At 44.5% G+C, this 27,380-nt stretch overlaps 1 protein-coding gene across 1 annotated transcript in view; it reads right to left on the bottom strand.

Annotated features, from left to right (window-relative positions):
• Positions 1-27,176, bottom strand: part of rapgef5a (Rap guanine nucleotide exchange factor (GEF) 5a) — a 40,409-nt gene extending 13,233 nt beyond the window's left edge. The window contains exons 1-9 of the mRNA XM_086194214.1: positions 26,843-27,176; positions 18,875-18,925; positions 15,454-15,560; positions 14,865-14,986; positions 13,879-14,056; positions 7,573-7,654; positions 7,442-7,490; positions 7,242-7,315; positions 4,386-4,568 (exon numbers count right to left, since the gene is read on the bottom strand). Coding sequence (XP_086050340.1) covers positions 4,386-4,568; positions 7,242-7,315; positions 7,442-7,490; positions 7,573-7,654; positions 13,879-14,056; positions 14,865-14,986; positions 15,454-15,560; positions 18,875-18,925; positions 26,843-26,986 — 990 coding nt within the window. The 5' untranslated portion in view covers positions 26,987-27,176. The remainder of the gene's footprint in view (positions 1-4,385; positions 4,569-7,241; positions 7,316-7,441; positions 7,491-7,572; positions 7,655-13,878; positions 14,057-14,864; positions 14,987-15,453; positions 15,561-18,874; positions 18,926-26,842) is intronic.
• Between the last annotated feature and the right edge of the window lie 204 nt (positions 27,177-27,380).

Raw genomic sequence — 27,380 nt, 5'->3', positions numbered from 1 at the left:
CTTGATAAAGTAGCTAACTGTTGATCTTTGCGATAACACACTCTTTACGCGGATGCCAAGAGAAACAACAGTGAGCCAAAAACGGATGAGGGCAGCGTTACACAGCAATGCATACACAAGAAACGCACAACATCAAAAGGATGAGAGACAGTGCACGAAAACAAAAGCAAGACTTTTTTTGTCTGCAAAAGGAGTGTATAAATACACAGGCTTATACAAGAACTCGCAAATAACCCAACAGATCCAAACAACAACATTGATTTAGCCTGAGAAACTATGTGAGCCATGAAAAGTAAAAATATACAAAGTGGGCAGAGAAACACAGTGTAGAGGAGGGGTCAGCTTGTTATGCAATAAAAACAGAGAGAGCAAAAAGAGGACACAAAGTGAAAGAGCATGAACAAATAACTTCTAGAAGAGAGAATGCTTACATGGGGAGAAGTCCTTATTAGTTTGTAAGTTCATATCTGTGAATATGTGAGGATTTGACATCTAGACACAAATGAATAAATAAATAAATAGCACTTATAACAAACACTCCGTTATGCTTCAGTGACAGAAAATCCTCCGGTGACTGATTTATTTGAGGTCACTTGTTCTCAGCTGGCAGGTGTGTCCGTCTCTTTCCTTCCATTCCTCCCAGGCCCTTCCTTCAATTCATCCATCTGTAGCTCTCCACCCTTCCCTCCTCACTGTCTCTTCTGTCCTCTACCCAGCAGGATCAAGCCAGCTCTCTCCATGATGCACTTTGGAGAAGGCAAGACTTTACGCTCCAGAGATTTGGTTTCAGCCGAAGAGAAAAGTAGCAGACGTGCTTACTGTGTCGCCAACAAGGTCACATTTCACACACACACACACACACACACACACACACACACACACACACACACACACACACGCACACACGCACACACACACACACACACACACACTCTGGGGTAGAAATAGGAAGGGATCACATAGTGCTTCCTTTAGGCTTTCCGCGAGACCCACCTTTCCTCTGCACAATACGTCCGTGTGTGTGTGTGTGTGTGTGTGTGTGTGTGTGTGTGTGTGTGTGTCAGCACTATGTTGCTGATAGTGACCAAAGCCATATCTGTGTTATGATAGCTTCAGGCCAGATTCCTGGAAATCATGGATAAGAAAATGAAAACACAATGCTTTTAGGGCAGCAGAGCACGTCTATGCAATAACATAAGCACAAACACGCAGTTGTTAAATAACACATTCCTACACTGTTAGAGACACAAGCAGCCCAGAGAGCCTATGCGTCATGTGTGTGCTATGTGACATTGTTTACTCGCCACGTCTGTCTGAAACGAGGAAAAGTATGAAGTCGACTAGGAAGAGAAGGCAGTGACGCACACAATTCACTGTACTGACATGTGAATGATATCACCATGGAAACAGCTCATGCAGGTTTGTCAGAGCCTGTCTGTCATTGAAAAAAGGAAACTAAACTAAAAATAAATAAATAAATAAATAAAGGAAAAAATCACCATGACAACTCAGTAAAAGGAGAGTGGAAGGTCTTTGTGGCAAATCAAGGTTGTTTTGGGTGCTGTAGCCTGAGCTGTATGAAGTGCATATACCACATAATTCATATTTTTGATATATATATATATATATTAAAAAAAATATATATATATATATAAAAAAATATATATATATATACACACACGCACACATTTAAAATAAAAAATCTTGAGGCAGAAATTGAATACAGTGTAATATTCATTCCAATATCACCTGAAACTATAAACTGCTGTGTTTTTGTTGGCTTAGAATGAGCCTTCCTCTCTACGCAAGTTTCCTCTTCCACATAGTACCACATTGCATCTGAGGTAACCCAGAACAGACAAACCAGTGCATTCAAACTTTCATTGCTCACTGAGTTTATGAGGAGGAGATATAGAGGGGGGGGGGGGTAATAAAAAAAAGAAAACAGGAAATGACAGAACTGTAAGATGTTTCCCCCTTCTATTATGGGCAGAGTGACGTTGAAGGACAAGCTGAAAATGTCAAATTAAGTCGAGACGCAGAGTCAAAACTGCTGTAGTCAATCTGATTGAAATAATGAACTAAGATGTCGTTGAACGCCTCAACCAGTTAGTCCAGTTGTAGCTTACCTTCCATGTGTGTCTCATAAAGTAACTCATATATAGCTTCAGACTTTGAAGGAATTTGGTAAAAGAAAAAAAACAAGTTTTCAACCATGGTATAGATCATGTCTGAAGAAGAAAGTGGGAAAATCACCGAGCTCAGTGTGTCTGGATGGATGCGTGTGGCGTTGTCTGTCGCATCTTCCACAGACGACAAAAATGTGAGTAATTCAGTTGCTTGATGAAGCAAAAAACCCGGCAGAGTTAAAGAGTGCCTCTCCGTGGAGGTGCACTCCAGGCCATTCTCCTCTTTCCCCAACAGAAAACACTGTTTAAGTGTTTCCTTGTGCTGCCTTAGAATTTTTTATGCTAAGTTGCACCACTAAAGATTCTCTTGAAGGCAGGGTGAGTTGAAAGGTTGCAATTCACAGCTTGACCACTAGAGATCACTGAATCTTACTCACTGCTCCTTTTACATTCACTGTCAACGTTGCTCTCGGTTTCCTTCAAATTCTTAACAAGTTTTTAAAGCCTAAAGAAGAGAATCGGTGAAAGCAATTTTTTTTAACCTGCTTGAGCAAGAATTCAGAACTACCTCAACATCTTAACTATCGACCGCATCAACAAGTCCAAGTGGACATTTCTCTGCCAGTTCCTGCTTTTTCTAAAGTGTTTTTACATGCGAATGCAAGAAAGAAAAGTGAAATCTCATCAGCTCTGATCGAAGCTCAGCCTCGGGGGGAGGGGGGCATCCAAACATACGGATCTCCGTTGAGAGTGACAGCAGACTGCATTCGCTTCGCTTCCTGCCCTCAGGTGTACTTTAGAACCAGATTACGCAGTATAACGCTTCACTAACGCACTGCTCATTATGCGCACACACTGACTCAGCCCACCACATCGCCGGCCGCACAGGAATATACACACACGAGCTCCCACACATGATTATAACCTGCAGCCTGCAAATTCACGCACAGACTTGCACATTGCATGTCGACTACTTGATAGACTATGACAAGAGTATGAGATCACTTGCAGTGAGCCATTATCAACACCCACACGAGTCTAGCTGGGGAACCGGTGGCTGGTTAATCTGAATGGAGTGTGTGCAGCTGCAGGATCACATGCTGGATAATTTCAGTAGTCTTTAACCATTTTATTGATTGGATCGACAGGGGCAAAAATGATCGCAATCGTTCCATGATTAAGTAAGAACGCTACTGTTAGTAACTGCCAAATGGAACCCGTGCCTACCAAATATCTATGGCCACTCAAGAGTCTGGTTTTACAACTGACAGGATCAGTTTATTGTCGTCAGTGTCAGACATCATTCATATGAGCCATACAGAAACACACGTCTGTGTCTGACTGAATTTCAGAGAGAAGTCTCAGGCACACAACAGATGATGGAGAGACGCCACATGATGGGACAGAGCTGGTGTTTGCCCATTTCAGATTAGTGCCAACGAAATGAGATCTGAATGTGGGCCAACGTTGCGGCTAGCTGTGCTACACGCGGATGAAAACACGTTCCTCCACTGTGTCTTGCAGACCTTGAAGAGTCTGAGTGGGAGCAACACTGCCAGTCAAATATGAGAGGAAATTTCACACCAAAGCAGCTTTTTCTGCAGAAGAATGTTGATCCCAGACAGAACAGAGATCATGTTATGAAGTGAAGCGCTGCCATCTGTAAATACTGAAGTCCAGCATGGTAACGGCGAAAGAATCCCTCACTAACCTTCTAGAAACTGTGTAGTAGTGGTGATGACTGATGACGAGCCCTCAACTCTTCAGTCACTGAATTAACAATCTGTGCCTGTTAGTGAAAAGCAACAAGTTGACAGACATCAAGGTGGGTGGTTGCAGATACACAAATAATTTGGTGCACATCAATCATCCCAACTGAAACCCCAGGGGAAACACAGGCGAGGGTCAAAAAAATACTAGGAGTCTCCTTCAAGTGTGTTTGGGGGAGCAGATGCGGTCCAATGTACACAAACGAGGTGCAAAAGTGTGCAGGCACCTCTGTAAATGAGAGAACGCACCACTCAGGACCCAATCACATGATCTTGGACCCCAAATCCATGAGTGACTCTCACCTGAAGTGTGTTAGCGGTTAAAAATGACAACAGCAATGATGACATTTACCGCATCATGACGTTCATTACCCTCCACTCATTCTTACCACACAGCCACACTTCAGACACACACCGCCTGGTTCCAGTCCTGTCACTGCTGATTTGTCAGTTACAACACACATATATCACCTCACTCTCTACTCACCGCCTGGTTCCTGTCAGGCAGCCGGTAGTTGTGGTTCTGGAGCAGCCGACAGCCGTCCTTGGCCAGACGCTGAACGGCCTCCAACCCCAGCCGGCTGGTCAGCTCCTCACGGCCGCACACGCTCCCCATACCTCCTCCACCGCCGCTGCTAGTGCTGTCCCGCAAGGCGCACACCCCACCCAGCTGCAACACAGGAGGCATGAACACATATCTCAACCCGCAGTCCCAAGACATGATGGAGGGAGTCAAAGGATGCTTGTGGGATGGAGGTCAGGAAAGTTCAGGGGGGGGGGGGTTTTGTCCAAAAGGTAAAAGCAGTTTGGGCATAATCCAGAAACAGGTTGTCACTTGACCTGTTACGTCCATGAATGAAAAGAATTAGCAATCCTGGGTATCTATCATGTTCTCTCTCCAAATCCTCCTCATTATTCAAACTCTCTTATTCCTTCTATTACACTCAGTAATTCCATTCATCTGTTGCACTTCTCCTTTTGTCTCCGTCTGACAGCTCTGTGTCAGCGGATCTGGCGGAGAAAGAGTGAGTGTGTGTGATTAGTAGTGTAAGTGGGCGGGAGTGTGAGTGTGTGTTGGGGTGGGTGTCTCCGTCTGTCTCCTCCCCTCTTTTTATCAGGAGTTAAAATGAGGTTACCGTCCTAGCCGGACTGAAGTAGATAGATTATTCATATTAATTCACTCTCTTCGAGTCTGAAAAGAGGATGAGGAGGAAAATTCCAGGCCGAAGAGAGAGACGTAGATTTAATTAGCAGAGCTGCAGGACAGTGGAGAAACTAGTGAACAGATCTGATGACAGAACGTGTGTGTGTGTGTGTGTGTGTGTGTGTGTGTTCTCCCTTGTGTACTGCTCGTATTATGGTCAGCACCAGTGGCGGGTAGCCTGCTCTGTTTATTTTCCTTCAAAGATAGAGGGGTGTGTGTGTGTGTGTGTGTGTGTGTGTGGGGGGGGGGGGGGGTTATCTAATTTCCCTGAGAGTTGGGCAACCCTTCCTGTGAACTCAACTCTCCCACGGTGCCATGATGCCATCATCCTTTGCTAAATTTTGTTTACAAGGAAAACACCCCCCAATCAGAACTCTTGTCTGATGGAACAGCCACACACACACACACACACACACACACACACACACACTAAATCATAGCCCCAGTCCCCCTACTGTTTCCTGCAGACCTGTGTGACTTCCTGTCCTCAACACACTGAGATAAACCAGTCTGTGTGTTGCATTGTTCGACTGTCTCCGTCCATCTCCTTCTCTTTCCCCACTCTGCGCTTTTTTTTTCTTTTAGTTTCGAACTTATGAAAACAAAACTTTCAGTTTTCATTCCGGGAAACTAAATTAAAGCAACTACAGCCAGCCGAGAACTCCATTTCATTTTAGTTTTACATTATCTGTATCATTAAATGCTGCCCTCCTTGTCACTGTGTCAAATATGTTCAATGAAAACTCATCTCGCAGTGTAGTGTCCACTAGTCCAAAAACTCAAAAGTTGACTCATGTAATGTGCTTTCACACCAAACGCAAATTAGCGCATAGTTTCCATTCAAAGTCTATGTAAATGCGCTAATGACGCAAATTTTCAGTCTGGCGGCACGAATGCGCGAGGCGAATTATTCGTCATTCGCGCAAGTTGAAAATATTGAACTATGGCTATGTGTGGAAACCCGGTGCTATATGACACTACGTGTCAAAATTACAAGAACGAGTTGAATAAATTGGTGTCCATTCGTGAAATTCTGTCACCGATCCTAGCTAGCAGGTCGTCAAACTGGCCAGTCGTCATCCGAAAATACCGCTTGAAGCGGCGGTTATCCAGACGGAGCCCCTGGAGGAGCTCTGTTCACCGAGCGGTGAAATTCACCGAGCTGAGCTCGCCTCTAGATGGTGTTGATAACCCAGATACGACGCATTTAGTTTTCCCACATATTTCTGCCTTCCATGGCAGGTACAACGCAACAGTTCTGTGAATATTCATGGTGAAATGGCGGAAAGAAACGTTGCTGGAAATACTCGCTACTTGGGCAGGTGAGCGAATTCGCGTCATTCGCGTGAATGACACAAATGGACACTAAAAATTATCCGGCGTCAAATTCGCGTGAATAATGCGACGCGAAATTCGCATTCGCATTTGGTGTGAACACACAGTAAGACGTTAAGACGTCTCAAGAAGAATTGGTGGGATCAGAAACTGCTGGCAAATAAAAGTTTAATCAACTAAGAAATTTGAAAACTTGTCTTACCAAATTGTAAAGGCCAATGTGTGTTTTTCATTGAAGATCCTGCATTAAATCACTCAAATTGTACCTTTAAATTCTTTGAAAATGGTACACACAGAGTCTATTAATTTAATTCACAGTAATCAGTGTTCATGTGCTTGGAAACAACAGGATTCTCCAAATGTGCGCTCACTTATGTTCAATGATGAATTTATTGTTCTCATAAGGGTGTTTTGTTTCTAACTAGCAGGAAAAATGTCGCTGCAAAGCTGAAAGCCAAAACCGAGGACATCAGACTGCAGTGGCTCAAAAGCTGAGACAAGTCAAGAATGCACAATCAAAAATCTACTGGTGGCGGAACACAGAACCTAAACTGATAGAACCTGTAGAAAGTGAACCGTAAACAAATTATTTTGCGGCATGAGGGGTGGAAGTAAAAAGCCCAAAACTGATGAAGCCAGAAAAAGGTTTGGATGTGTGACCCACAGACCAGCACGGCGCGTTTGTGGATGAGTGTATCATCAAAGTGTGTCTAAATGTGCTTATTATCAATGTGTCTGGATGTGTGTATTATCAATGTGTCTGGATGTGTGTATTATCTATGTGTGTCTGGATGTGTGTATTACCGGGCTGCCCTCCTCGCTGGGAGTGCGGAGCTCCTGCTGGCTCGTCTCGGTCGTCGCAGAGTCCTGCTCTGATACTGCAACCAATCAAACAGTTGCACATAAGACTCATCGTAGAATACCGATTCAGTCGTTCTGTAAATTCCTGATGCAGCTGCAGACTTAAACATCTTAAGGGCATGCACGGACGCACACACACTTACAAGCTTTACGAGTCTTTCGGGCGAGTGCAGCCGCCAACTCATTTTGTACCTGTTGGAGTAAAGTACAAAATATTGTAATACAGAAATAATGAGATGATATTGTACACATTGACCAACACACACTCACTGACCGTGGAGGTGAGCCTCTCAAGGGCTTTCATTTGCAGAATCTCACTACAGATGTCCCGGTTGCCTTCAGAGTCCTCCTCTGACCTTGGACACAAACACACACAAACACACACACACACCTTTATTTACATGAGGAAAGTGAGTTGGGATCTAACACTCACCACAGCAGACCTGTACTCTTCTATACGCTGCCCCCTGCTATACAAAGAGAAGAACTACATCCTGTGAACATGAATATGTCATACTCAGTTTGAAAGAAAAGGACTAAAATCAATTTGAGCTCAAATGCATTTAAGGTGGAATATAAGTAAGATTGATAAACATGCAGCTGACTGATAGTGTATTCAGAAGAGTCCCGTCAGCCGGTTTTATTTTTCCTCCTGTCTCTTTGTAGGTCTTCACATCTTTTTGAAACAAGCAACCTGCCCCCCCCCCACCTTCCAGCTTTCATGTGGTTTCATTTAAAATAGCACACCCATTTTAGTGGGGAGGGTGTGTATGTGTGTGTATTCACAATGTACTGTGCACACTCTTGTCAAGAATTTGTTTCCAGCTGGCGAGCATCTTGAATACATTTGTGTATGACTTAATTTGTGTGTGTGTGTGTGTGTCCCGCAGCAATAAAACAAGATAGACTTTTGTCTTCAGCACTGGCAGACTCAAACCAAGGGTTTCCAATTTAATATCTGCTCTTAGAAAATCACTGTTGGGGTTGGTCTCCCATGCACTGCCCCACCCCCTCACAACACACACACACACACACACACACACACACACACACACACACACGCGCGCGCATACAATTTGGATTTTATCAAACTAATCCCTCAGCTCAGGTAATACTGAAGGTGTGTGTGTGTGTGTGTGTAGATAAGTAACTATTCCTCAGATGCAGGCAGGCAGGTAGGCCAACAGATGGATGTGAAAATCCATCTCCTATGTCTAAAGCTGCGTTCCTGCGAAAGTACAAATCTCTGCATCAAGATGAGACGCTTTTCCTCCACCTGGTGGATGCAGTGACGTGGGTGCAGCACCACTGTGGATGGATGTGGACTCTTTGATGCCAAGTCACAGGGAATTTTCTCAGTGTGCTTCAAATCTCATTGTCTTAATGGTGTGTTCTGAGGGATTTTTACACACCTTTTCTTTTTAATCAATTCTTCAGTGGTCAAAAATGGTTAGAATTTTGCATCAAATCTGAGTAAGAAAACAATATCAACCCAAAAATGGCTGCAGCAACTCATGACAATCTCACATAGGAGAGTAGCCGTCAAATACAAGCTTCCTTGTGTCCTGAGCAATTGATCTAATCTTCAAAATCCTCAATAGACACCAAACCGAGCAGTATTTTTATTTGTTTATGAGATTTGCTGAGCTGCATTTCATGTTATTCTTCAAGTTCAATTCTATCTTTCAGATATGTACGACCACCGTGTTGATCAGCTGTCTTCCCCCATGACCCCTAGCCCCTCCCTCATGTAGACAAACATCAGTCTATGATGGGTCTCTAAGAGCAAACCGCCATCAAGTTTTAATTGGTCACCACCTGAGAGATTTGAATTACATTTGAAGAAGTCTCGAGTGCTTTTCAAATTGAGAATTCCACATTGCAAGTTGAGTGTTTTCAAAGAATTCCAGTGCTCCTGGGAACCCCGTGTTGATGTCTGAGCTGACCCTGGACAAGCCTTGCAACAACAGGCAAGGAATTCTCCTGTGGACTGCAGCCGTAACATCAAGGAAATATTGCACCGGTTGCAGCTGTGTGTGTGTGTGTGTGTGTGTGTGTGTGTGTGTGTGTGTGTGTGTGTGTGTGTGTATTCAGAGGTGTGACAGCTCCTTAAAGGAAACATCTTGCTCACCCCCCAGCGGCTGCTCTGGCTTAGTGTAGGAAGTGCTTGATTTGCTATGCAAAGGAGTTTTCTACAGGAAGAGCACGCATTTTAAAAAGGTCGATATTGCAGTCGATCATGTTTATTTAACTGTGGGAAGCCCTATTATTTATGGTCAGAACTCCTAAATAAAGTAAATAAAATAACTGATGCACAGACCTCTGGCAAAGATGGAAAAACAAGTCGCTTTTTTTCAATTCTCAACTAAACAGAAATTCATTAAGGATGACACGTGGGGAAGTTCGATTTATACTCATGCGGGTCATTAAGTTCTTTTTCGTCTGAATTTGTTTGGTAATTTGGTGACTCGCCGTGAGCTGGAATGTGCCAAAGCTTGGAGAGATGCACAGTGGGAGGTGTGTCACAAACCATTAAGCAGCAGTATTGATGGTGGATTAGCATGACTGGCGCTGGCAAAGCCTGTGTGTTCAGCACCACATCAAAGATGCATACCGCAATGTGAGGCCATGTGTGATGTTCTATAATACTACAAGTACAGCAAACAGATACTATTAAATAAGTTCTATCAATTTGCTTTTGATATAGCAGGGGGATATCCACCAATACTGAATGAGATGAACATTCCATTGTCAACAGACATAAAAATCCATGCAATCAAACCAAAGCTGTCAGTGCATTATAGAAAAGTAACAATCCAAGAGTTAGTTAAAGTCCTTGTTTGGGTAAAAAGCGTCAAATCTCAACATACCTATCCCATGTTCTGTATGCAGGGCTGCTGCTGAAATACACGTACGCGTTACTGCATCCGTCCATGTACAGTAGTGGACCAGTTAACATCTAAACATTAACTTCACCGTCACATTCTGCTGCTCTGACCAGACTGAACGCTGCTTCTACTGCGCGACCAGTGTGCATCTTCTCATAGTTAAACTTTAATGCCTCCTCTTCTAAACAGCACTTTATATGCAAAAGTTCTGCCATTACAGTTAGAGAGAGAGATAAAGGCAGACTTTGGACTGAGATGGAGAAAAAAAAACGACAGACTTTTCTGTATTATAATTCATTATAATTTTAAACGCGATTATTCAGTTTCTTGTCACTTAGCTTTGACAGGAATGCAACATTAATGCTCGTGCCCGTACAGTTTATTTGAATCTCATGTGTTTCGAGTTTAACAGTAAAATCTGAACCACAAAAAGGTAATTTAACAAGTGCCTGAGGTTCTGTTAAAGGTGCTGCCGATGAAAGGAATCACTCAGTTGTCATAAGCTTTAATGAGCCCTTTATATCAGCAAAGAGAGCAGCTTTTCTTCCACCGAGCCGTGTCTCAGCTACAGCAGCACCTTCGTAGCTCATTCCTTCTGTCATAGTCGCTTCTATTGAACATACAGGATTGTTCTGCTCCTATTTCTTTTTGTTCCCCCATATAAGTACATTTGTTGTTCATATCTGTGCTGCGACTCCGCAGTCTTATTGTTTTCACTGGCCAACCGCCCGTCACAGTGATGACAGCGACGGACTTCACCAGGAAATTTGTGGGGCGTGCAGGGGATGCAGATGAGGTCACAAAGTGAAGAGGAAAGAGAGAGCTGGTGGAATAGAGACTGTTGGAGAAGAGATATGAACTGTTCCAAACTGCATTTAGAAAACAAGCATTTTAAGAAGGTGGATGGATGTGGACTCTTTGATGCCAAGTCACAGGGAATTTTCTTCAGTGTGCTTCAAATGTCGCTGTCTTAATGGTGTGTTCTGAGGGATTTTTACACCCCTTTTCTTTTTAATCAATTCTTCAGTGGTCAAAAATGGTTAGAATTTTGCATCAAATCTGAGTAAGAAAACAATATCAATCCAAAAATGGCTGCAGCAACTCATGACAATCTCACATAGGAGAGTAGCCGTCAAATACAAGCTTCCTTGTGTCCTGAGCAATTGATCTAATCTTCAAAATCCTCAATAGACACCAAACCGAGCAGTATTTTTATTTGTTTATGAGATTTGCTGAGCTGCATTTCATGTTATTCTTCAAGTTCAACTCCATCTTTCAGATATGTACAACCACCGTGTTGATCAGCTGTCTTCCCCCATGACCCCTAGCCCCTCCCTCATGTAGACAAACATCAGTCTATGATGGGTCTCTAAGGGTTAAGAGATATGAACTGTTGCAAACTGCATTTAGAAAACGAGCATTTTAAGAAGGTCGTCTTCTTGCCGTCTTGCAGACAGACCTGGCATGTGAATGGATGAACCTCAACTTGCAGCTGGAACTCATCTGCTCTGTTGTAAGATCTGCTCTGGTTAATGATGACGTTCTCTCGATGTCTTTGTAATTCCAGAAAGAAGCCCATTGCTCAGCTGAGTACAACAACCACTGGTTTTAATGGTAAGTGATGGAGTGCTAAGGGAAAAAAAAACGGTTGAACAGCCGTTTGCTTCCAAACAGACTCCTTCAGGTGGAGATGAAACGAATATCACTTGCATGGTGGAGTAAAGGGAATGCTCGTGCTTTCTCCTGTTTCAGTGAAGCTTCTCAGGCCAGGACCTGGAGGTTCAACAGAGTAAAAGACACAGCTGGAGCTCACAGATCAACTTTGAAATAGTATGTACCAAGATGAACCGCTGCTGTTTTGACATCCTTAATCAATCCAATTTCAAAGGTGATCTGTGTGCTCCCGTTTACCATTATGTCTTTCACTTTCTATTTGTGCCTGCACATTTTGAATTATGGTAATTTTATGGCGGTTATGTTAGTAAAGTTGCTTACTTGCTGAGTGGAATCGTTGAGGAGGAAAACTATTAAATAAGCTATAATTACCAAACACAGCCGACGTATTCTACCAGTCACCCAACGCTGGCTAGAGTGACGCATGCTCCTAGAATTTTATTGACACAACTGCATTATTAGCCCACTATCTCGTTATTATACATCTACAGGGAGAATTAGTGTATTAACCAAATGCCTGTGCTGCTGCTCCATCCATTCTCCTTTACACCAGCAAGAGAGAGACAGAGAGAGAGAGAAAGAGATAGAGATAAAGAGAGAGACACACACACAAAGAGGGTGGCGATGAAGCTCAGAGATGGCGAGGATGTCAGCCGAGGAACAACACACAGCAGCAAGGTCAAAGAGACAGACGGAGCGAATACATAATCTCATCTACGCTCAAGTGAAGCTACAGTACCAGGCAGAGCGGTAGGATAGATGAAAAACACACCGACTTGTTTGACCCGTCAACCGCGTGTACGACTCACTAAAACCAAATGAGAAACAAAAACTAAGCAGGCCAGTATGGTTCCGTGGTTAAGAACACGCCGCTGTGCTGTATAGGGAGAGCATACAGTATGAAAGCAGGGATTTAGAGTAGTGTGATGTTTTATTCCCCTGCTGTCATCCTGCCCCTGTAGCCTGCAGACACGTCCTGTTAATTTGATGCACAGACAAACAAGTGAGCATGTGGTCGCGTTCTTTTGCACTGCACATATATACTTATATAGACCATGTTTTGTTACACCCCCAACCAACCCATCTCACTCTCACTCTTTGCGTCTCTGAGTGACAGATTGAGTTCAGTAGCAACCTCAGCAGGAATCCCACACACAGAAGCAGCAAAGCAGGGAACTCAGGCCAAATGAATGTGGAGGTGTGTGTGTGTGCTTGTGTGTGTACCTGTGAGCGCGTGTGCATGTCCCTTCTTACTGTACACGTCTCTCACACAAGCAGATTTAGGAGTCAAAATAGTGAAGAGGGATTCAGTTTCCTGTCTGGCTTTGAGGAAGATCTTGGAAAGTGTGTGTGTGTGTGTCTTAAATGTGCTGCTGGAGCAGTGACGTGCTGGCACAAGCACACAAGTCACCACCACATCAAACTCGGCCACTTGTCACTTTTCACAGCAAATCACCGGACGGACAAATGACCTCAATCTTAAATCTAAAAGGGAATGCTGTCACTTCAATTTTGGTGTTTTACCAGAGAAGAAGAGCTCACCCAGCACATCACCACTGAGTCACATTCACAGTCAACTGTGTTCAACATTTTGCAACAGTTTCCCATATTGGTGATTCCAGTAGTTGTCATTAAATACATAAATATAACAACCCATGCGTGTACTTGTACAATGTCTCCAACAGACCTTTGAAGGAGTTGAGATCTAGATTATTAATTCTACATCTAAATGGTTGCATATCATGACAATTAATTTGTCTTTTGGCCTTTTTGAATAAACTTGGAAGTGTGAAATAGAGGCTGTGAGTTCTTGCTGGGAATTTTCCTTGCTGCTAACATTCCTCCACCCCTCCAGGGTGCCTGCCCAGCTCAGCAAGCAGGTAAGAAAATGATCTAGTTCCTGTGTCCATTAAGATTCAAATGTGTACCCCCCCACCCACCCATCCCTCCCCCATCCCTCACATTGCTGGTGAGTCATTGACATCAGTGCAAAGCAGAAGACTGTTGTGTACACTTACGGACTGTTGGCCCGACCTCCGGAGCGGAATTGGACGTACGGGGCGAGTTGTAATAAGAGCCTGACAGCCTCTGGCCACTCCCCCTCATTGGTGCGAAACTCACAGGAGGTGGAGTCACACTCCTCAAAGCTGAACTGGTAGTAAGAATTTGAGTCTGAGAACACGACCCGCTGGTCCACTGGAGGAAAGACACACGGATAAACAAACACTTAGGGAAACGTGTCAACAGTCCTGTCACGTGTGATTTTGTGTCTCACTTCATCTTTGCACACACACAGAAAAAACAAAAGCAGCAAACACATTTTGTAATTGGTCAGTGATTGGTATTATTGTTACCCAGGACCTGTGTTAAAGGAAGGCAAGTATACTTCATGCTAACAGATGACGTCATTGAGCATCAACGATATGGATGTGTTGTGCATAGGTTAGTACCCTGCTCTTAAAGATGAGTCATTGCTTCTTGCAATTTTTATTCCATTAGACATTCATGATTTTTCATCTATATTAGATTATAATACTGGTATTCAATAAACATAGATTTTTAAAAATACAGTTTATGTTTCTGGTTTATCTTAAACACTTGGCACCTACTCTGAAACCAGGATGAATCAGATATGGTGGATTTACCAGACCAACAAACTACATCTGAGAAAATGTCTTTCTGAGAAGTGACCTGTCTGGATACTTTAGAGTGCCATTTATCAGAGGAACCGTCAGTGTGCTGGCTGGCTAGCATGGTGGACTCCTGCCTCCCCGGAAGGGAAGATGCTGCAGAGAGTAAAATACTCTGATTATTAGAGGACTGACGCTGTCTCGCTATCATTTTAGAGGGAACGTCCCCATTGCCAGATAAAATCATAATTGACAATCAGGTTTATGCACTTCGCAGGAGAATGAGGCGATGAATTCATCTCTCTGATCTGCTAGAAATGAGCTGGTGGGTTGGTTGTGTGTGTGTGTGTGTGTGTGTGTGCGTGTGTGTGTACCAGACAGCAGGACTCCCAGCTCCAGCAGCACCTGCCAGACACGCGCAGCGGTGGTCCGACAGCGCACATACACACACTGCTCACAAAGCCACTGCACCAGCTCCACACCCACGTAGCTACGTCTGTTACAAAAAAACACACACACATGGCAGCCACTGTTATGATGCAAACTCTTCTTCCTGGTACAAAGCTCATCCTTTTATTGTATCAATACCCATTGATTATTCATTAGTTTCCTGTAAGCTTTTTCTTTGCTCCTTGTGCATATGTAGGGGGGGAGGGCTGCAGGCATGATTGAGTGTATCTATTTATATTTCTGTCCAGATGTTCACATGATTTTTGCATGCATCCATACACGGCGAATGTACACTCTATACTTATGCGAGGGTTCAGAACCAGGCCTGCCCACGTACTCTTACTGCTGCAACAACTTCACAAGCCAATCAGAGAGAAACTCAAGAGTGGCTGGTGATGAGTCAGTGTGTATGCTTCAGGGGACACGTTGATTCAGCCTGACACACACACACACACACACACACACACACACACACACACACACACACACACACACACACACACACACGTGTACCGTATGATCCTGGCCAGGTGTATCTTGTCCTTAGCTGGGTATGGTCCATGAGAGAGGAAGGCATTTCTCACAGCTCGACCAGCACATGGAAAACTCTGAGAGCAAGACTAGGAAAAAAAAAAAGAAAGAAAAAACTGATATATATATTTATTTTTTTAAATTGCAGGTTATCTGAGTGTGAATACAATTCCTAAATGACAAAGCTGCTCTCTGCACAGAGCCGCTGTGACCGCATGCAGCCATCATTGACAGAACCACCAAGGACAGCTCAATTTCTTTCTCCCCTTGAGGAATGAAGCACTAACCGTGTCTATACATACTGAAATAATCCTGCTATTGACGTCGTTGTAAATAAGAGATTATTTCAATTAAGATGTTTACACGGGCTGCTTGTCCAGCTCCATTTACATTTCCCTTTACGTGCCGCGGAGCAGAGCCAACTGCAGAAGTGATGACACTCCATTCAAACGACGTTACATGGATGAGAGGCCTACTGTCACGCCGTCAGCGGTGTAGTCCTGGACCGAAGCATGGTACCAGCCTGCTGTGTCTGCTGCTTGTGCACATGCACTCACACCAGGAACATTTTTACTGAGGTTTTAACTGGTTAAAAAAACAAACAAACAAACAGAAAAGTGTCCCAAAAAAAGGCCACCAGCTATAAAAAAAGAGAAAGATCGAGACATCAATACTACCACTCAAAGGTTGGACACACCTTCTAATTTAATGTTTTTTTCTTTATTTTCTTGACGATTTACATTGTAGATTCTCACTGAAGGCATCAAAACTATGAATGAAACAATTATGTAGTAAACAAAAATTGTTAAATAACTGTAAATATGTTTTATATTTTAGATTCCTCAAAGTTGCCTCCCTTTGCTTTGTTGGCAGCGCTGCAAACCCTTGGCCGTCTCTCGCTGAGCTTCATGATGTCATCACCTGAAACGGTTTTCCCTCCTCAGGTTGGCCTTGTCAGGGTTCACTTGTGGACTTTCTTGCCTTCTTGACGGGTTGGGACCATCAGTTGTGTTGTTCAGAAGTCAGGTTGGTACACAGCTGACTGCCCTGTCTGACAACTGTTAGAATTCATATGTGGCAAGGACCAATCTGCTAAGTAAAGAGAAACCACAGTCCATCATTACTTGAAGAACTGAAGGTCAGTCGGTCCGGAAATTTGCAAGAACTTTGAATGCGTCCCCGAGTGCAGTCGCAAAAAACATCAAGAGCCATGACGAAACTGGTTCACATGAGGACCGCCCCAGGGTAGGACGACCAAGAGTCTCCTCTGCTGCTGAGGATGCGTTCATCAAAACTGAAGGCACACTGGACCAGCATGGCTACCACAGCATCCTGCAGCAACACGCCATCCCACCCGGTTTGCCTTTAGGCGGACCGTCATTTATCTTTCATCAGGACAACGACCCCAAACACACCTCCAGGCTGTGTGAGGGCTATTTGACCAAGAAGGAGAGTGATGAGGGCTGCACCACATGACCTGGCCTCCACAGTCACCTGACCTAAACCCCATCCAGATGTTTGGGATGAGATGGTCAGCAGAATGAAGGCAAAGGGCCAACAAGAGCTCAGCATCTCTGGGAACTCCTTCAAGACTGTTGGAAAACCACTTCAGGTGACGACCTCATGAAGTTCATTGAGAGAACGCCAGGAGTGAGCAAAGGGTGGCTATTTTGAAGAATCTAAAATACTAAACACGTTTTGAGTTATTTCACACTTTTTTGTTGACTCCACGATTCCACGTGTTCATTCATGGTTATGATGCTGTCAGTGAGAATCTACAATGTAAAAAGTCATGAAAATGAAGAAAAACCATCAAATGAGAAGGTGTCCAAACTTCTGACTGGAAGTGTATTTTATATATACGGTATATGAAAAACCCAGCCATCATGTATCTTTATTTCAGTTGTGTACAATGAGGTTTAAAAAGGTTCCTGGCTATAAAAGCAGAAACTGCTTGGGGCAGCAAAGTGATGTCTGGTGGATTCAGTCCGATTCACACAGCCCTTAAATTTCACAGCACACACTGGTCGGCTGAGCCACTGCAGCCATTTTCTTAGCATCACTTATTTCCTAATAAATGAAAAGATTATTTTACAACTGAACCACATTGTCACTCACACTCAGGCTGCCTATACGCATGAAATATGAAGTAATGTGAAATTTGTTATGCTGGATAAATCTGACCATTTGAAGGAACTGATTACAATATTTAAAAGGTCAAAAAAGGTTTTTCTCAGTAGAGATTAATAGATTTCAGTGTCCAGAACTTGAGTGTCACATTAGAAAAACTCGATGGAGATGTCGAAATGGAAAAGGTCCCTCAAGCCGCTGGTTGCTGGAGGTGATCTTTGGGGGCCTCACGGATTCAGAACCTTTTGAGAACAAGTTTGTGTGTGATGAGCAAAAAACAAACGATAAGAAGAGATCCCTGACAGGAAGCGCTGGCACCGAGGGGATCCTGAGCTGCGAGCGACTCCACAGTTGATGCTGTGGAATATCAAAACGTGAGGACAAAAACTGCTGGAACTTAAGATGGTTTTTGAGTACAAATTAATATCCAACCAGGATTCGGGCAGAAAAGCTCCGCTGATTAACACACTTGGACATAAGCTTTGATATGCGGCCTGAATGAACGAGGAATAATAAGTGTGTCTGCTTCTGCACGACAGAAGAGACAGGAACTCAGCGCCGGTCTCAGTGGACCAACTGCTTTTATTTACATAACAGTCGTGGACTCATACACCCCCTTTGTTTGTTTTCACTGAAAATTCAGTTAAAATGTACTTTTAATCCAATGGAATCTTGACTATTGTTGATAGTTTATTGATGGGCCCACTTTAAATAGATCTTGAGTGAATATTTTTCTCAGACTGAGACACCAAGCCCTCCTTTTTGTAACCAGCAGGTGCCTGCGGCCACAGACATCAGCTTCTATCAGCGTCGTGCTGCGCGTTGTCAGCTACAGTCATTTTCAGCGATGCAAAATACAAAAGATGGACAAGATAAAAACTGTTTAGAGAGATGAACTATCAAGCGGATAAGAAGGTCCTAATTTTTTTAATCCCCATCCCAAAAGCGAGGAAAAGAAGAAACCTCATCAGATATTTAATCCCTGCGGCCTTTTTCCTCGGGAAACAATAAAATATTTGACAAACCACATGTAATTAATGCAATTACACAAATTAAGAGTGTGTGTGTGTGTGTGTGTTTGTGTGTGTGTGTGTGTCTCCGTGAGGAGGGTTGGTGAAACTGGCTTGGAAAAAACCCAAGGTAATATCACCGCTGATGTCACTTGTAGTGAGGCTAAACAACCACCTTCACATCAAAGCAAAACTCAAAAGATGACATCATCTGTCCGTGTGTGTGTGTGTGTGTGTGTGTGTGTGTGTACACATTTTCTCACCTTGTGTACTGTTGGTCCAGAGCTTGGTCCAGGGATGGTGTCAGGTGATTGCTGTTGAAACACACACACACACACACACACACACACACACACACACACACACACACACACACACACACACAAGCCATCAGAGCTGACACACATTGGGACACAGTAAATAAACTGAACAAACAAGAATCTTGGATGACAAAGACCAGCTTCTCCTTTCTATCAACATTGATCAGGTAATGTGAGCATCACTTCACAGTGATATTTAGTGTTAGTGTCTTAAGCCGAAGAGGACAATCCATCTTTTTGAGTGTGCACATGATAATTAGGGGTTAAATCGACACCTCTCTCTTAACTGCTCCACCAATAAAACCATTATTGCGTCTTAACTAGTACAGTGGCATCATGATAAATCTCTTCATGGTAACAACCATCGGACCACGTTGTAACCTTTGCTCAGGGCGTAACTGCTCCACGTCTACTTCCACTATCAGGAAATAAGCTCTTAATCTTTATGGATTATTATGGTGCCAAAGGAGCTCGTTGACACAGTACCGACACTGGTGACACGCTGCTCATAAAGCAGATTAAAATGATAGTTGGATCAGAGGGAGAGGAAGTGCAGACAGTTGCAGTTGGTTTGTGTGTGTGTGTGTCGATAAATGTGTTGAGGCTCTTTTTTTCTCCCACCTTGGCACTATTTTCCCATGAGTTTCTGTAGAGAACAGAGACAGCAGTCACCTCACCCTGGTCCTGAACCCGGGTCGACAGGGTACCAAACATCATCATCCCTCTCACAAAAGGGGTCCATCACACGGTTCACACACCGTGCACGTTTAAATCATGAACCGAGGGACCAAACATGCTCACTGACCACGACGGCAAAGATCCAGGCTCAGACAGTTTGGGTCCGAGCGACCAATCCAGACCAAAATGATCCCCGCTGTTCCAATACTGGCCGACAACACCATGACCGGCCAAAGTCTGTCCATGGATACAATTCTGATATTCGTGAAATATAACACTGAAAGTAAAATTTCCCCCCTTCACACTGACACACCTCAAACTATGATTGCCACAGCCACACTAGAATGAAACGACTTGTGTGTAATCAAGAAAATGAAACTGAAGATCTTGTACAGTTTGTGCCACAGTCTGGACGCGGGTGAGATAGATTCAGATGCCGGCAGCTGCCGTGAAATCCCTGATACAAACACAAACTGTATTGGGTTTGACTCCTGGTGGAAACCTTCAGAGACGACTAAGCAGACAAATACAGAGATCAAATGATGGAACGAATGAAAAACACTACAGTAGAATGAAGATGAAGGAATGCAAATGAAAAGAGAGAGAGAGAGAGAGAGACAGAACCATTCACAACCATATGAATATAAGACATGGAAGTGAGCATGACAGATGGAGAGGGAGTGAGATGAGGCGATAAGAGGCCAACAGAGAGAGAGAGAGAGAACGAGAGAGAGAATGAGATGAAGACAGAGGGGGGAGAAATGCACTGGTATGGCTTTGAGCTGTGGGAAAATGAAACAGAGGGATGATTGGAGGGCTGCTGAGCGGAGTACGGGATCCTCTTATAACCATGATTCCACCGAGGACCTCCATGATGCACACAACCAAGAGAGTAAACACTCAACCGGCACTCCTACCGTCCCTGCAGGTGTGTGTAAAGAGGAGTGATGTGGTTACCAGTCGGCGCCCAATGCTCATCGACGTCGCGCACGTGATGTGCAGGCCAGAGCGTCGAGAAAGACGACGATCAGTCGGCAAGTTCTGATCATGCCTGCATCGGGAACCATTCAGCCAACCGCTGAATGAATTAAAAGAACAACCCCCCATTCCAACATTTTCGGGTCATTTTCTTAAAGTTATCTCACCACACTGAAACAATAAAATAACTGGATGGATACAGCCAGACTTGTCCACTCCACCTGACTTGTCCTTCAGTCGGCAAACAAAACTGGGGGGAAAAAAAACAAAACAAAACAGGAATGGGAGCGACGAGGGCTGGACATCATATCATTAAACCCAGAATCTCTTTTGTAACAGCGACAGCTCAGATATAACGAGGTGTGGTACTTCTAAGGCTAAAAGCTGAGTACTGCAGTGTACCGATTCACCTTAAAGCTAATTTTGGTACCTAAGAGCACATGCAGGAAAGAGAACTACGTGTGTGACAGAGCAACATGTACAAGCCCAACAGTGGATCCAAAACCTGAAGTGTATTGTCCTTGATAGCCTTAGGTTTGCTGCAGCAGCTGCAGCCAACGTTAGCAGCACACTTGAAAATTGACAAGATCGGGTTTATGTTTTAAAAATACAATTTAAATTGGGTGTCTTAATGAAAGTTAAGTACCACAAAAAACAAACAACAACAAGAAGTATGGAATCAATGCAACACCAGCACCATTACCCTAAAAGCAGACTGGCAGAATTTTGGACTGTTGTTCATCTGCAGTCAATCATTGCAGTCGAAATCTTGATATTTGCTTAGACGGAAAGATTCTGAGGAAAAGTTGTTCCCTTTCATAGTAAAATTTAAAACAAGAAGGTGTGACGACACGCAGTGTTCGGAATGGAGGTTAAGGGAAGCAGCCAGCCAGCGTAACGACACACAGACTAAATAAAGTGTCGGTGACTCTCGCTAGCTCCGTCTTTGTCTCCTGTGTCTCGGTTGCTCTATCTTATCTCTCCATCTCTTTGTTCCTCTGTCTGGTGAACACTAGGAGACCTTGGTGAAGTATTTGTGTCGCCATCATCATCATCATCATCATCATCATCATCATTTCCTCTGAGGCCCGCCGTTGGAGGTTTTTTTCATTCATACAGTAATGCAGGATGAGAGGAATGTCTGCTGGCCATGTTCCTTTTCACAGACACACATCACAGAAGATGAAGCTCATTGCTGACACTGGAGGGTGAGACGATGAAGAGAAGAGAGGAGAGGTGAAGAGAGGAGAGGAGCATGCTGACACGTTTATCTTTGCGATGACTTCAAAGTGTGTACAGGCTACACACACAGAGCAAGGTCATTATCTGCAAGAAATGGATTACTCCGATTAGATTGCTGAGCACAGTGAGGATCGGTAGTAAGGTATGCTTGGCAAGCTCAACGCACACGCACATTTTCACGCTCCTGTCAAATCGTACAAGGAAGTCAAACTGGAGACATCAAAGCAGCTACAGTAAGAGTCAATGGACAGACACACACACAGACACAGACACAGACACAGACACAGACACAGACACAGACACACACACACACACACACACACCCCACCTAACTGCTCTAAAAATCACCTTTGGCTCACCCAACACTTGAGATAACGTTCAGCTATTTTTGCTACAACTTATATCAACAAACACAGCTGAAATGATCCGTCCGTGGGCCTGCTCAGACAGCCAGCTCAAATCTGATTTCTGGCATCCACAGATTGATTTCAGACCGTCTTGTCGGTGAAAACGCCACATTAAATTTGACTTTTGCAGATCACATTCAAACATTTGAAGGTGGTTTGAATGATTCCGATCAGAGAGCTGCATCTCAGTCTGGACGCTCTGAACACAGCAATGTCAAAATTAGAGGGGAAGAAAGGGCATCGAAGAGTCTTCTATGATTCTAGGAAGCTAAGCTGAGACACCTCCTCACCAGAGCGGTGCATGGATGAGCAAGAAGACAATTTTGGAGAACAAGAGTCCTTTGAGAGGCTCTGAAGTCAAGGCTTCTGTGCAAGGAATGCTGGAAGGAACAAACCCTCAGTGGTGACCAGCTTGTCCACTAGGGTGCAGGCAGGTGGTGTCCTCAACTCCAAGTTGCAGCTGACAGGTGAACTGGAGGGAGTCTCAAAGTGCTTTGCAGCTCCAGGACTGGGCTCTCCATGATGTGGGGGATCCTCAACACGGATCTATAGTCCTGGAGCGACTGGGACACATGTCCCAGTGGCACAGGAACAAAGAGCATCTTCCACAGCACGGGGACCCTCTGGACACTGAGGCTCCTGTTGTAGTACTCCGCATAGCTGAGGGGCACAGGCTTTGAGGACCCTGAGTCACACCACCTTGGCCCGCAAACTCGCCTGAGTTGAGTCTCATCAGATGTCAGCACTTTCCCCGGTGGTGGACACATGGGGGAGGATTAGAGTCCCAGGTTGGCCTGGGACCTGAGGGGTGGAGGCGTCACCTTCCCAGGAGGAGGAGCGGAATAGAAGGGTCAGCAGGAGGGTGAGAGGAGCCTTGCTGGTCTGCCTGAAGCCCCTGATGGTCCTCATGTAGCCACGCACTTCAAATGTTGTCCTGCTGGAGCTTCATCGCTCTCTCTTCATACGGAACTCGTTTATGCAGGTATTTCTGTTCTCTATTTAATTTTATTCGGTGTAATCATTCAACATGAGGTCTGAAATCAAATTGCCATATTTCTTTGAAGCTTCCCAGCAGTGCAACTAATAAAAACTAGAGTGTGTATCTCTACAGTACATTTGGGTCTCTCACCACCCCTCGCGTGCCCTTTCATCTTCCCTATATGAAAGTATAAAGGGAAATATTGCTGGCAGACATAAGAACGTATCGCTGGTTCGTTGCATGTGGAAGATAGAAACTTCTTCTTCGGAACATTCAAGAGAGTGGAAGCTGACAATATGAGTCAGCCATCATTGGTAATCAGAGCACAATATTGTGCATTGCCGTGTCAATTAGCATCGTAGGTAATCGTTTTATTGTGTGTGTTCTAAGTGTGTTAAAATACTGCAAAAAAAAAAAAAAAATCTATATATCTATATATCATGATGGGATACAAGTCCAATATATTTGGCGTATGGATATTGTCATTGAAACAGCTGGAGTAATAAACTGATTCCCCCATCATCATTTAAACAAGTTGTGCGTGCGTGTGTGTGTGTGTGTGTGTGTGTGTAGTTATTTTAAAGGGGCACTAAGCTAAGTCAGTGTACTCTGTGGTGTTGTCAGACTGACATTTCAATGCACTGAATGTATTTTTTGCCTTTTCAGGGCTATTTTTCTATCAGTGGTTCTTATCTTAACACATCCCGAGGAATTATCTTGTTCTATACCAACTGTAGCCTAACTGCCGCAGCAAGATACCATACAAAGCAGTGTGATGGTACCACATTTACCAATCACATGGTCCGGACTGCGTATTATGATACCACTGAACAATGACAGTCTTTCCTGACAATTGTTCTCTGTTGTCTTTTATCTTAGAACAGCGCTTCAGGTTCTGTCATACAACCTGCAACAGAACACACCCACAACTACAGTTCAGGGTTTCAGAGGAATGAGATGGATCCCATACGGAGTTTTGGCCAACCACACAAAATCTCTCTTCTCCAAATTACCGGAGTGCAGGATGGCCAACTAACCCCCCCCCCCCCCCAAAAAAAAATAGAGAACTCGCAGATCCACAGGAAATTGTAGAGGAAGGTGCTGGGACCAGAGGTGAAAACATGAAACGGGATGGTCTGCCGACCCTCCCTCAGTACGTTGCCCCATCAGTGGATTGGCCACCAGTGAGTGTGTATCATCAAGGAGGGAAATCCTGAGATCTTCAGCCTCCGAGGGCCTTTTTGTCACCAAGTTTAAGCTAAAACACAATCAAGTGTTCCTGGCAGCAAGATCCACAACAGCAACATGAAACCCAATCTGACCTCCGCTGTGATGCTCTTTGCTTGTTTATGCTCTGAATTGACATCAGTTTTAATGGTGGCTGCCCTCCATCGAGAAGGCGATGGGATTGCTAACATTGGATTGTCTGCAACAGGAGAACTCAAACGTTATGGAGGAATTTCGACTAAGTTTGACAAGATGATCAACATCACGTTGAGGAAGTGGATCTGATGGCAACATCTTGGCGGAATTGTGTTCTTTTTCTGTCGGCTGTAGCACCCTGCCCCTACGCAGCACCCTGGGGAGTACCGTGAAACCTGAGAACAAGGTTCCTTCACGCAAACCTTTCTCCTCCTGTCATATTTGTTGCCAGTAACGCTCTTATAATTGAATACCGGAGCAAGTCACAACAACGATTACGGCGAAACAAGACTGTCTGAGGTGGAACCAGAGACAAAAGATGGTGCAAAACAACAGTCCATTCACCCGACAGGCCGTCAGCGAGCGTCAGAGAAGCTTGCGAGCTAATGTGGGAAACTGCTTCTGACAGATGCGTTCCTCTTCTCCGCCGGCGCCATACATCAGAACAAACAATAGCTGGAGATGCACCGTGAATCAACACAGGGATGAGAGATGCTGCGTCCAGGGTGTAAGTCATTACTTGTTCTTGTACTGCAGTGCAAAACAAAAAAAGGGGGTAGTTCCTCCCTCCTCGCTAAAATCTATTAGGAAAATTTATATGTGGATATAAAAGTGTGTGTGCGAGGTGAAGCGCTGCCAACTGCCTGTGTCTAGAAAGAGCCAGTCTGCACAGAACAGCCATACCTTCACACTACTTACCCACGCCTCATCACACACACACACACACACACACACACACGCACACGCACACGCACACGCACACGCACACACACAGGTAAATGAAGAGATGAGAACATGTCTTCATTTACTCAGCCTTCACTCGTCTCCCTCTCTTTCATTCAATTGCAGGCACAAGAACAGAAACACAAATCATTAATTCTTGGACTGCATTTTTTGCTGCATGATTTCTTGCTTGTTGTTTTCTGGAATTTAATAAAAAAAAAAAAGGGTTCATTGCAACCACATAGTTTGACAATGTTCATCAGACAGGTGGCAGGAATGAAAAGGTGCGTTTTAAAATCCCTTCATAACAACAACAAGATGGAACATGACGTGAGTCGTTCATCTCCGGAACACGAGCGTCACGTACTTCGAACTCATCCGTCCTGCCACTCGCCTGTCTCGGATTCCCACGGAGGAAAACTGGGACACGTTTTGTTCTGACTGCGAACAATAATGAAAACGAGGCGAGCCGACACCCGGAGCAGCTACTTGGCTCGTCAGGTGGGTTCCTTCCACATCAGGGCGCTCCGACTCACCCACATTTACTGCTTAGTTGACCTGACAGCACCAAAATACCCACTGATGGACTTCTGACGGTGCACATCGGTAAAGACACAATACCGCTGATTAGATTAGGTCTGCAACTGTTGTTTCAATTATCTTTTCAGTTAATTATTTGGTCTATTAAAATGTCGATCCGGAATCTTGGCTTGACGTCTTGTTTGCTTCAGCAAAAAAACAACAACCCAAAAACCCAAAGATGTTCAGTTTGCAGTTGTTTAAAAAAAAGAGAAATGAAGGAACCCTTCACGTTCAAGGAGTTTATAGCAGGCGATGTGGGCGGGTTTTTATTGTTGTTGTTCTTTAAAAAAAAAAAAAAACATGACAATGAACAGCTTATCAAAAAGCTGCCAATTAATTTGATTAAATTCGTCGCAGCTGTAACAGTGATAAACCCATTAAACATCAACATTTTAGTTTAAGAGGGATTAAAGATAAATAACTGAGGTTTAATCTTCAATGGGATACTGATGCTTGTTTATTAAATGAAGAGATGTTGATGATGAATGGTTCTGTCATCAGGCCACATGAATGAGTAATTTAATTACTGACACGACGACATCAAGCAATGTGTGTAATAATGGGATTTATATAGTTTGTAACAAGGTGTGTGTACCGTGGTCAGGGTTCGTGGTGTTGCCTTGACTACCGGAGTGTGAAGGTATGGTGTCCACCAGCAATTGTGATTATGTATGTAGCGCGCACGCACACGCGCACACATACACATACACACGGAGCCTCTGCGACAGTAATGCTTGTAAGAAAATGCAAACACCTGAGTCGTGACGGGGTTACCGAGCAGTCTGAGCCCGCAGCGGGGGCGACGACTCACGGCTGAGCTGATCAAACCGTTCCTACTGAGCATCAAGCGTCAACCACGGAAGGACAACCGGTCAGTCAGCGGTCGGTTTGAATACTCACGCTCTTCTTCCGCAGGTGCAGCCCGTGCTTGAGGAGTCCCGGCAGATCCCGGATTTTGTGCTTGAGCTGGGCTTGATCCCGTGCGCTCCGGTTCCACCGCAAGCCCGCGAGCAAGCCGTCCTCTGCGGGCTCCGAGTCCTCCATAGCTGCCCACCCCGCGTCTTGTCCTGTCCTGTCTGTCCTCGAGCAGCTCCTGACTAGTGTATCCTCACACGGCGCACCGCCGCCCGCGCCCGTTCGCCATTTCCCCCCGCCCCGCGCTCACAGTCAGCGACCTGCATCTGCAACCGAGCCGCGCGCTACGGTAACGACCTACTTGTGTTCCGCAGCACGCGACGCTACTGCTCCACCCAACGGCTGGACGGCTCGCGCGCGCTATCAGGTTGACGAGAGAATGTGTGTGTGTGTGTGTGTGTGTGTGTGTGGGGGGGGGGGGGTTACACAGGTGCACAGACACGTTGCATCACTTCCACCTGTCCCGCTCTGACCATTTTAACAAAGAAACGCGACATATTTTAAACCAGTCACCGCTGGCACG

This window comes from Aulostomus chinensis, chromosome 22, assembly GCF_037954235.1.
Source record: "Aulostomus chinensis isolate RoL2024-O1b breed Wild chromosome 22, RoL_Achi_v1.0, whole genome shotgun sequence".
Taxonomy (NCBI): domain Eukaryota; kingdom Metazoa; phylum Chordata; class Actinopteri; order Syngnathiformes; family Aulostomidae; genus Aulostomus; species Aulostomus chinensis.
Note: the sequence above shows the minus strand (reverse complement) of the source record. Positions and strands in the feature narration are given on the sequence as shown.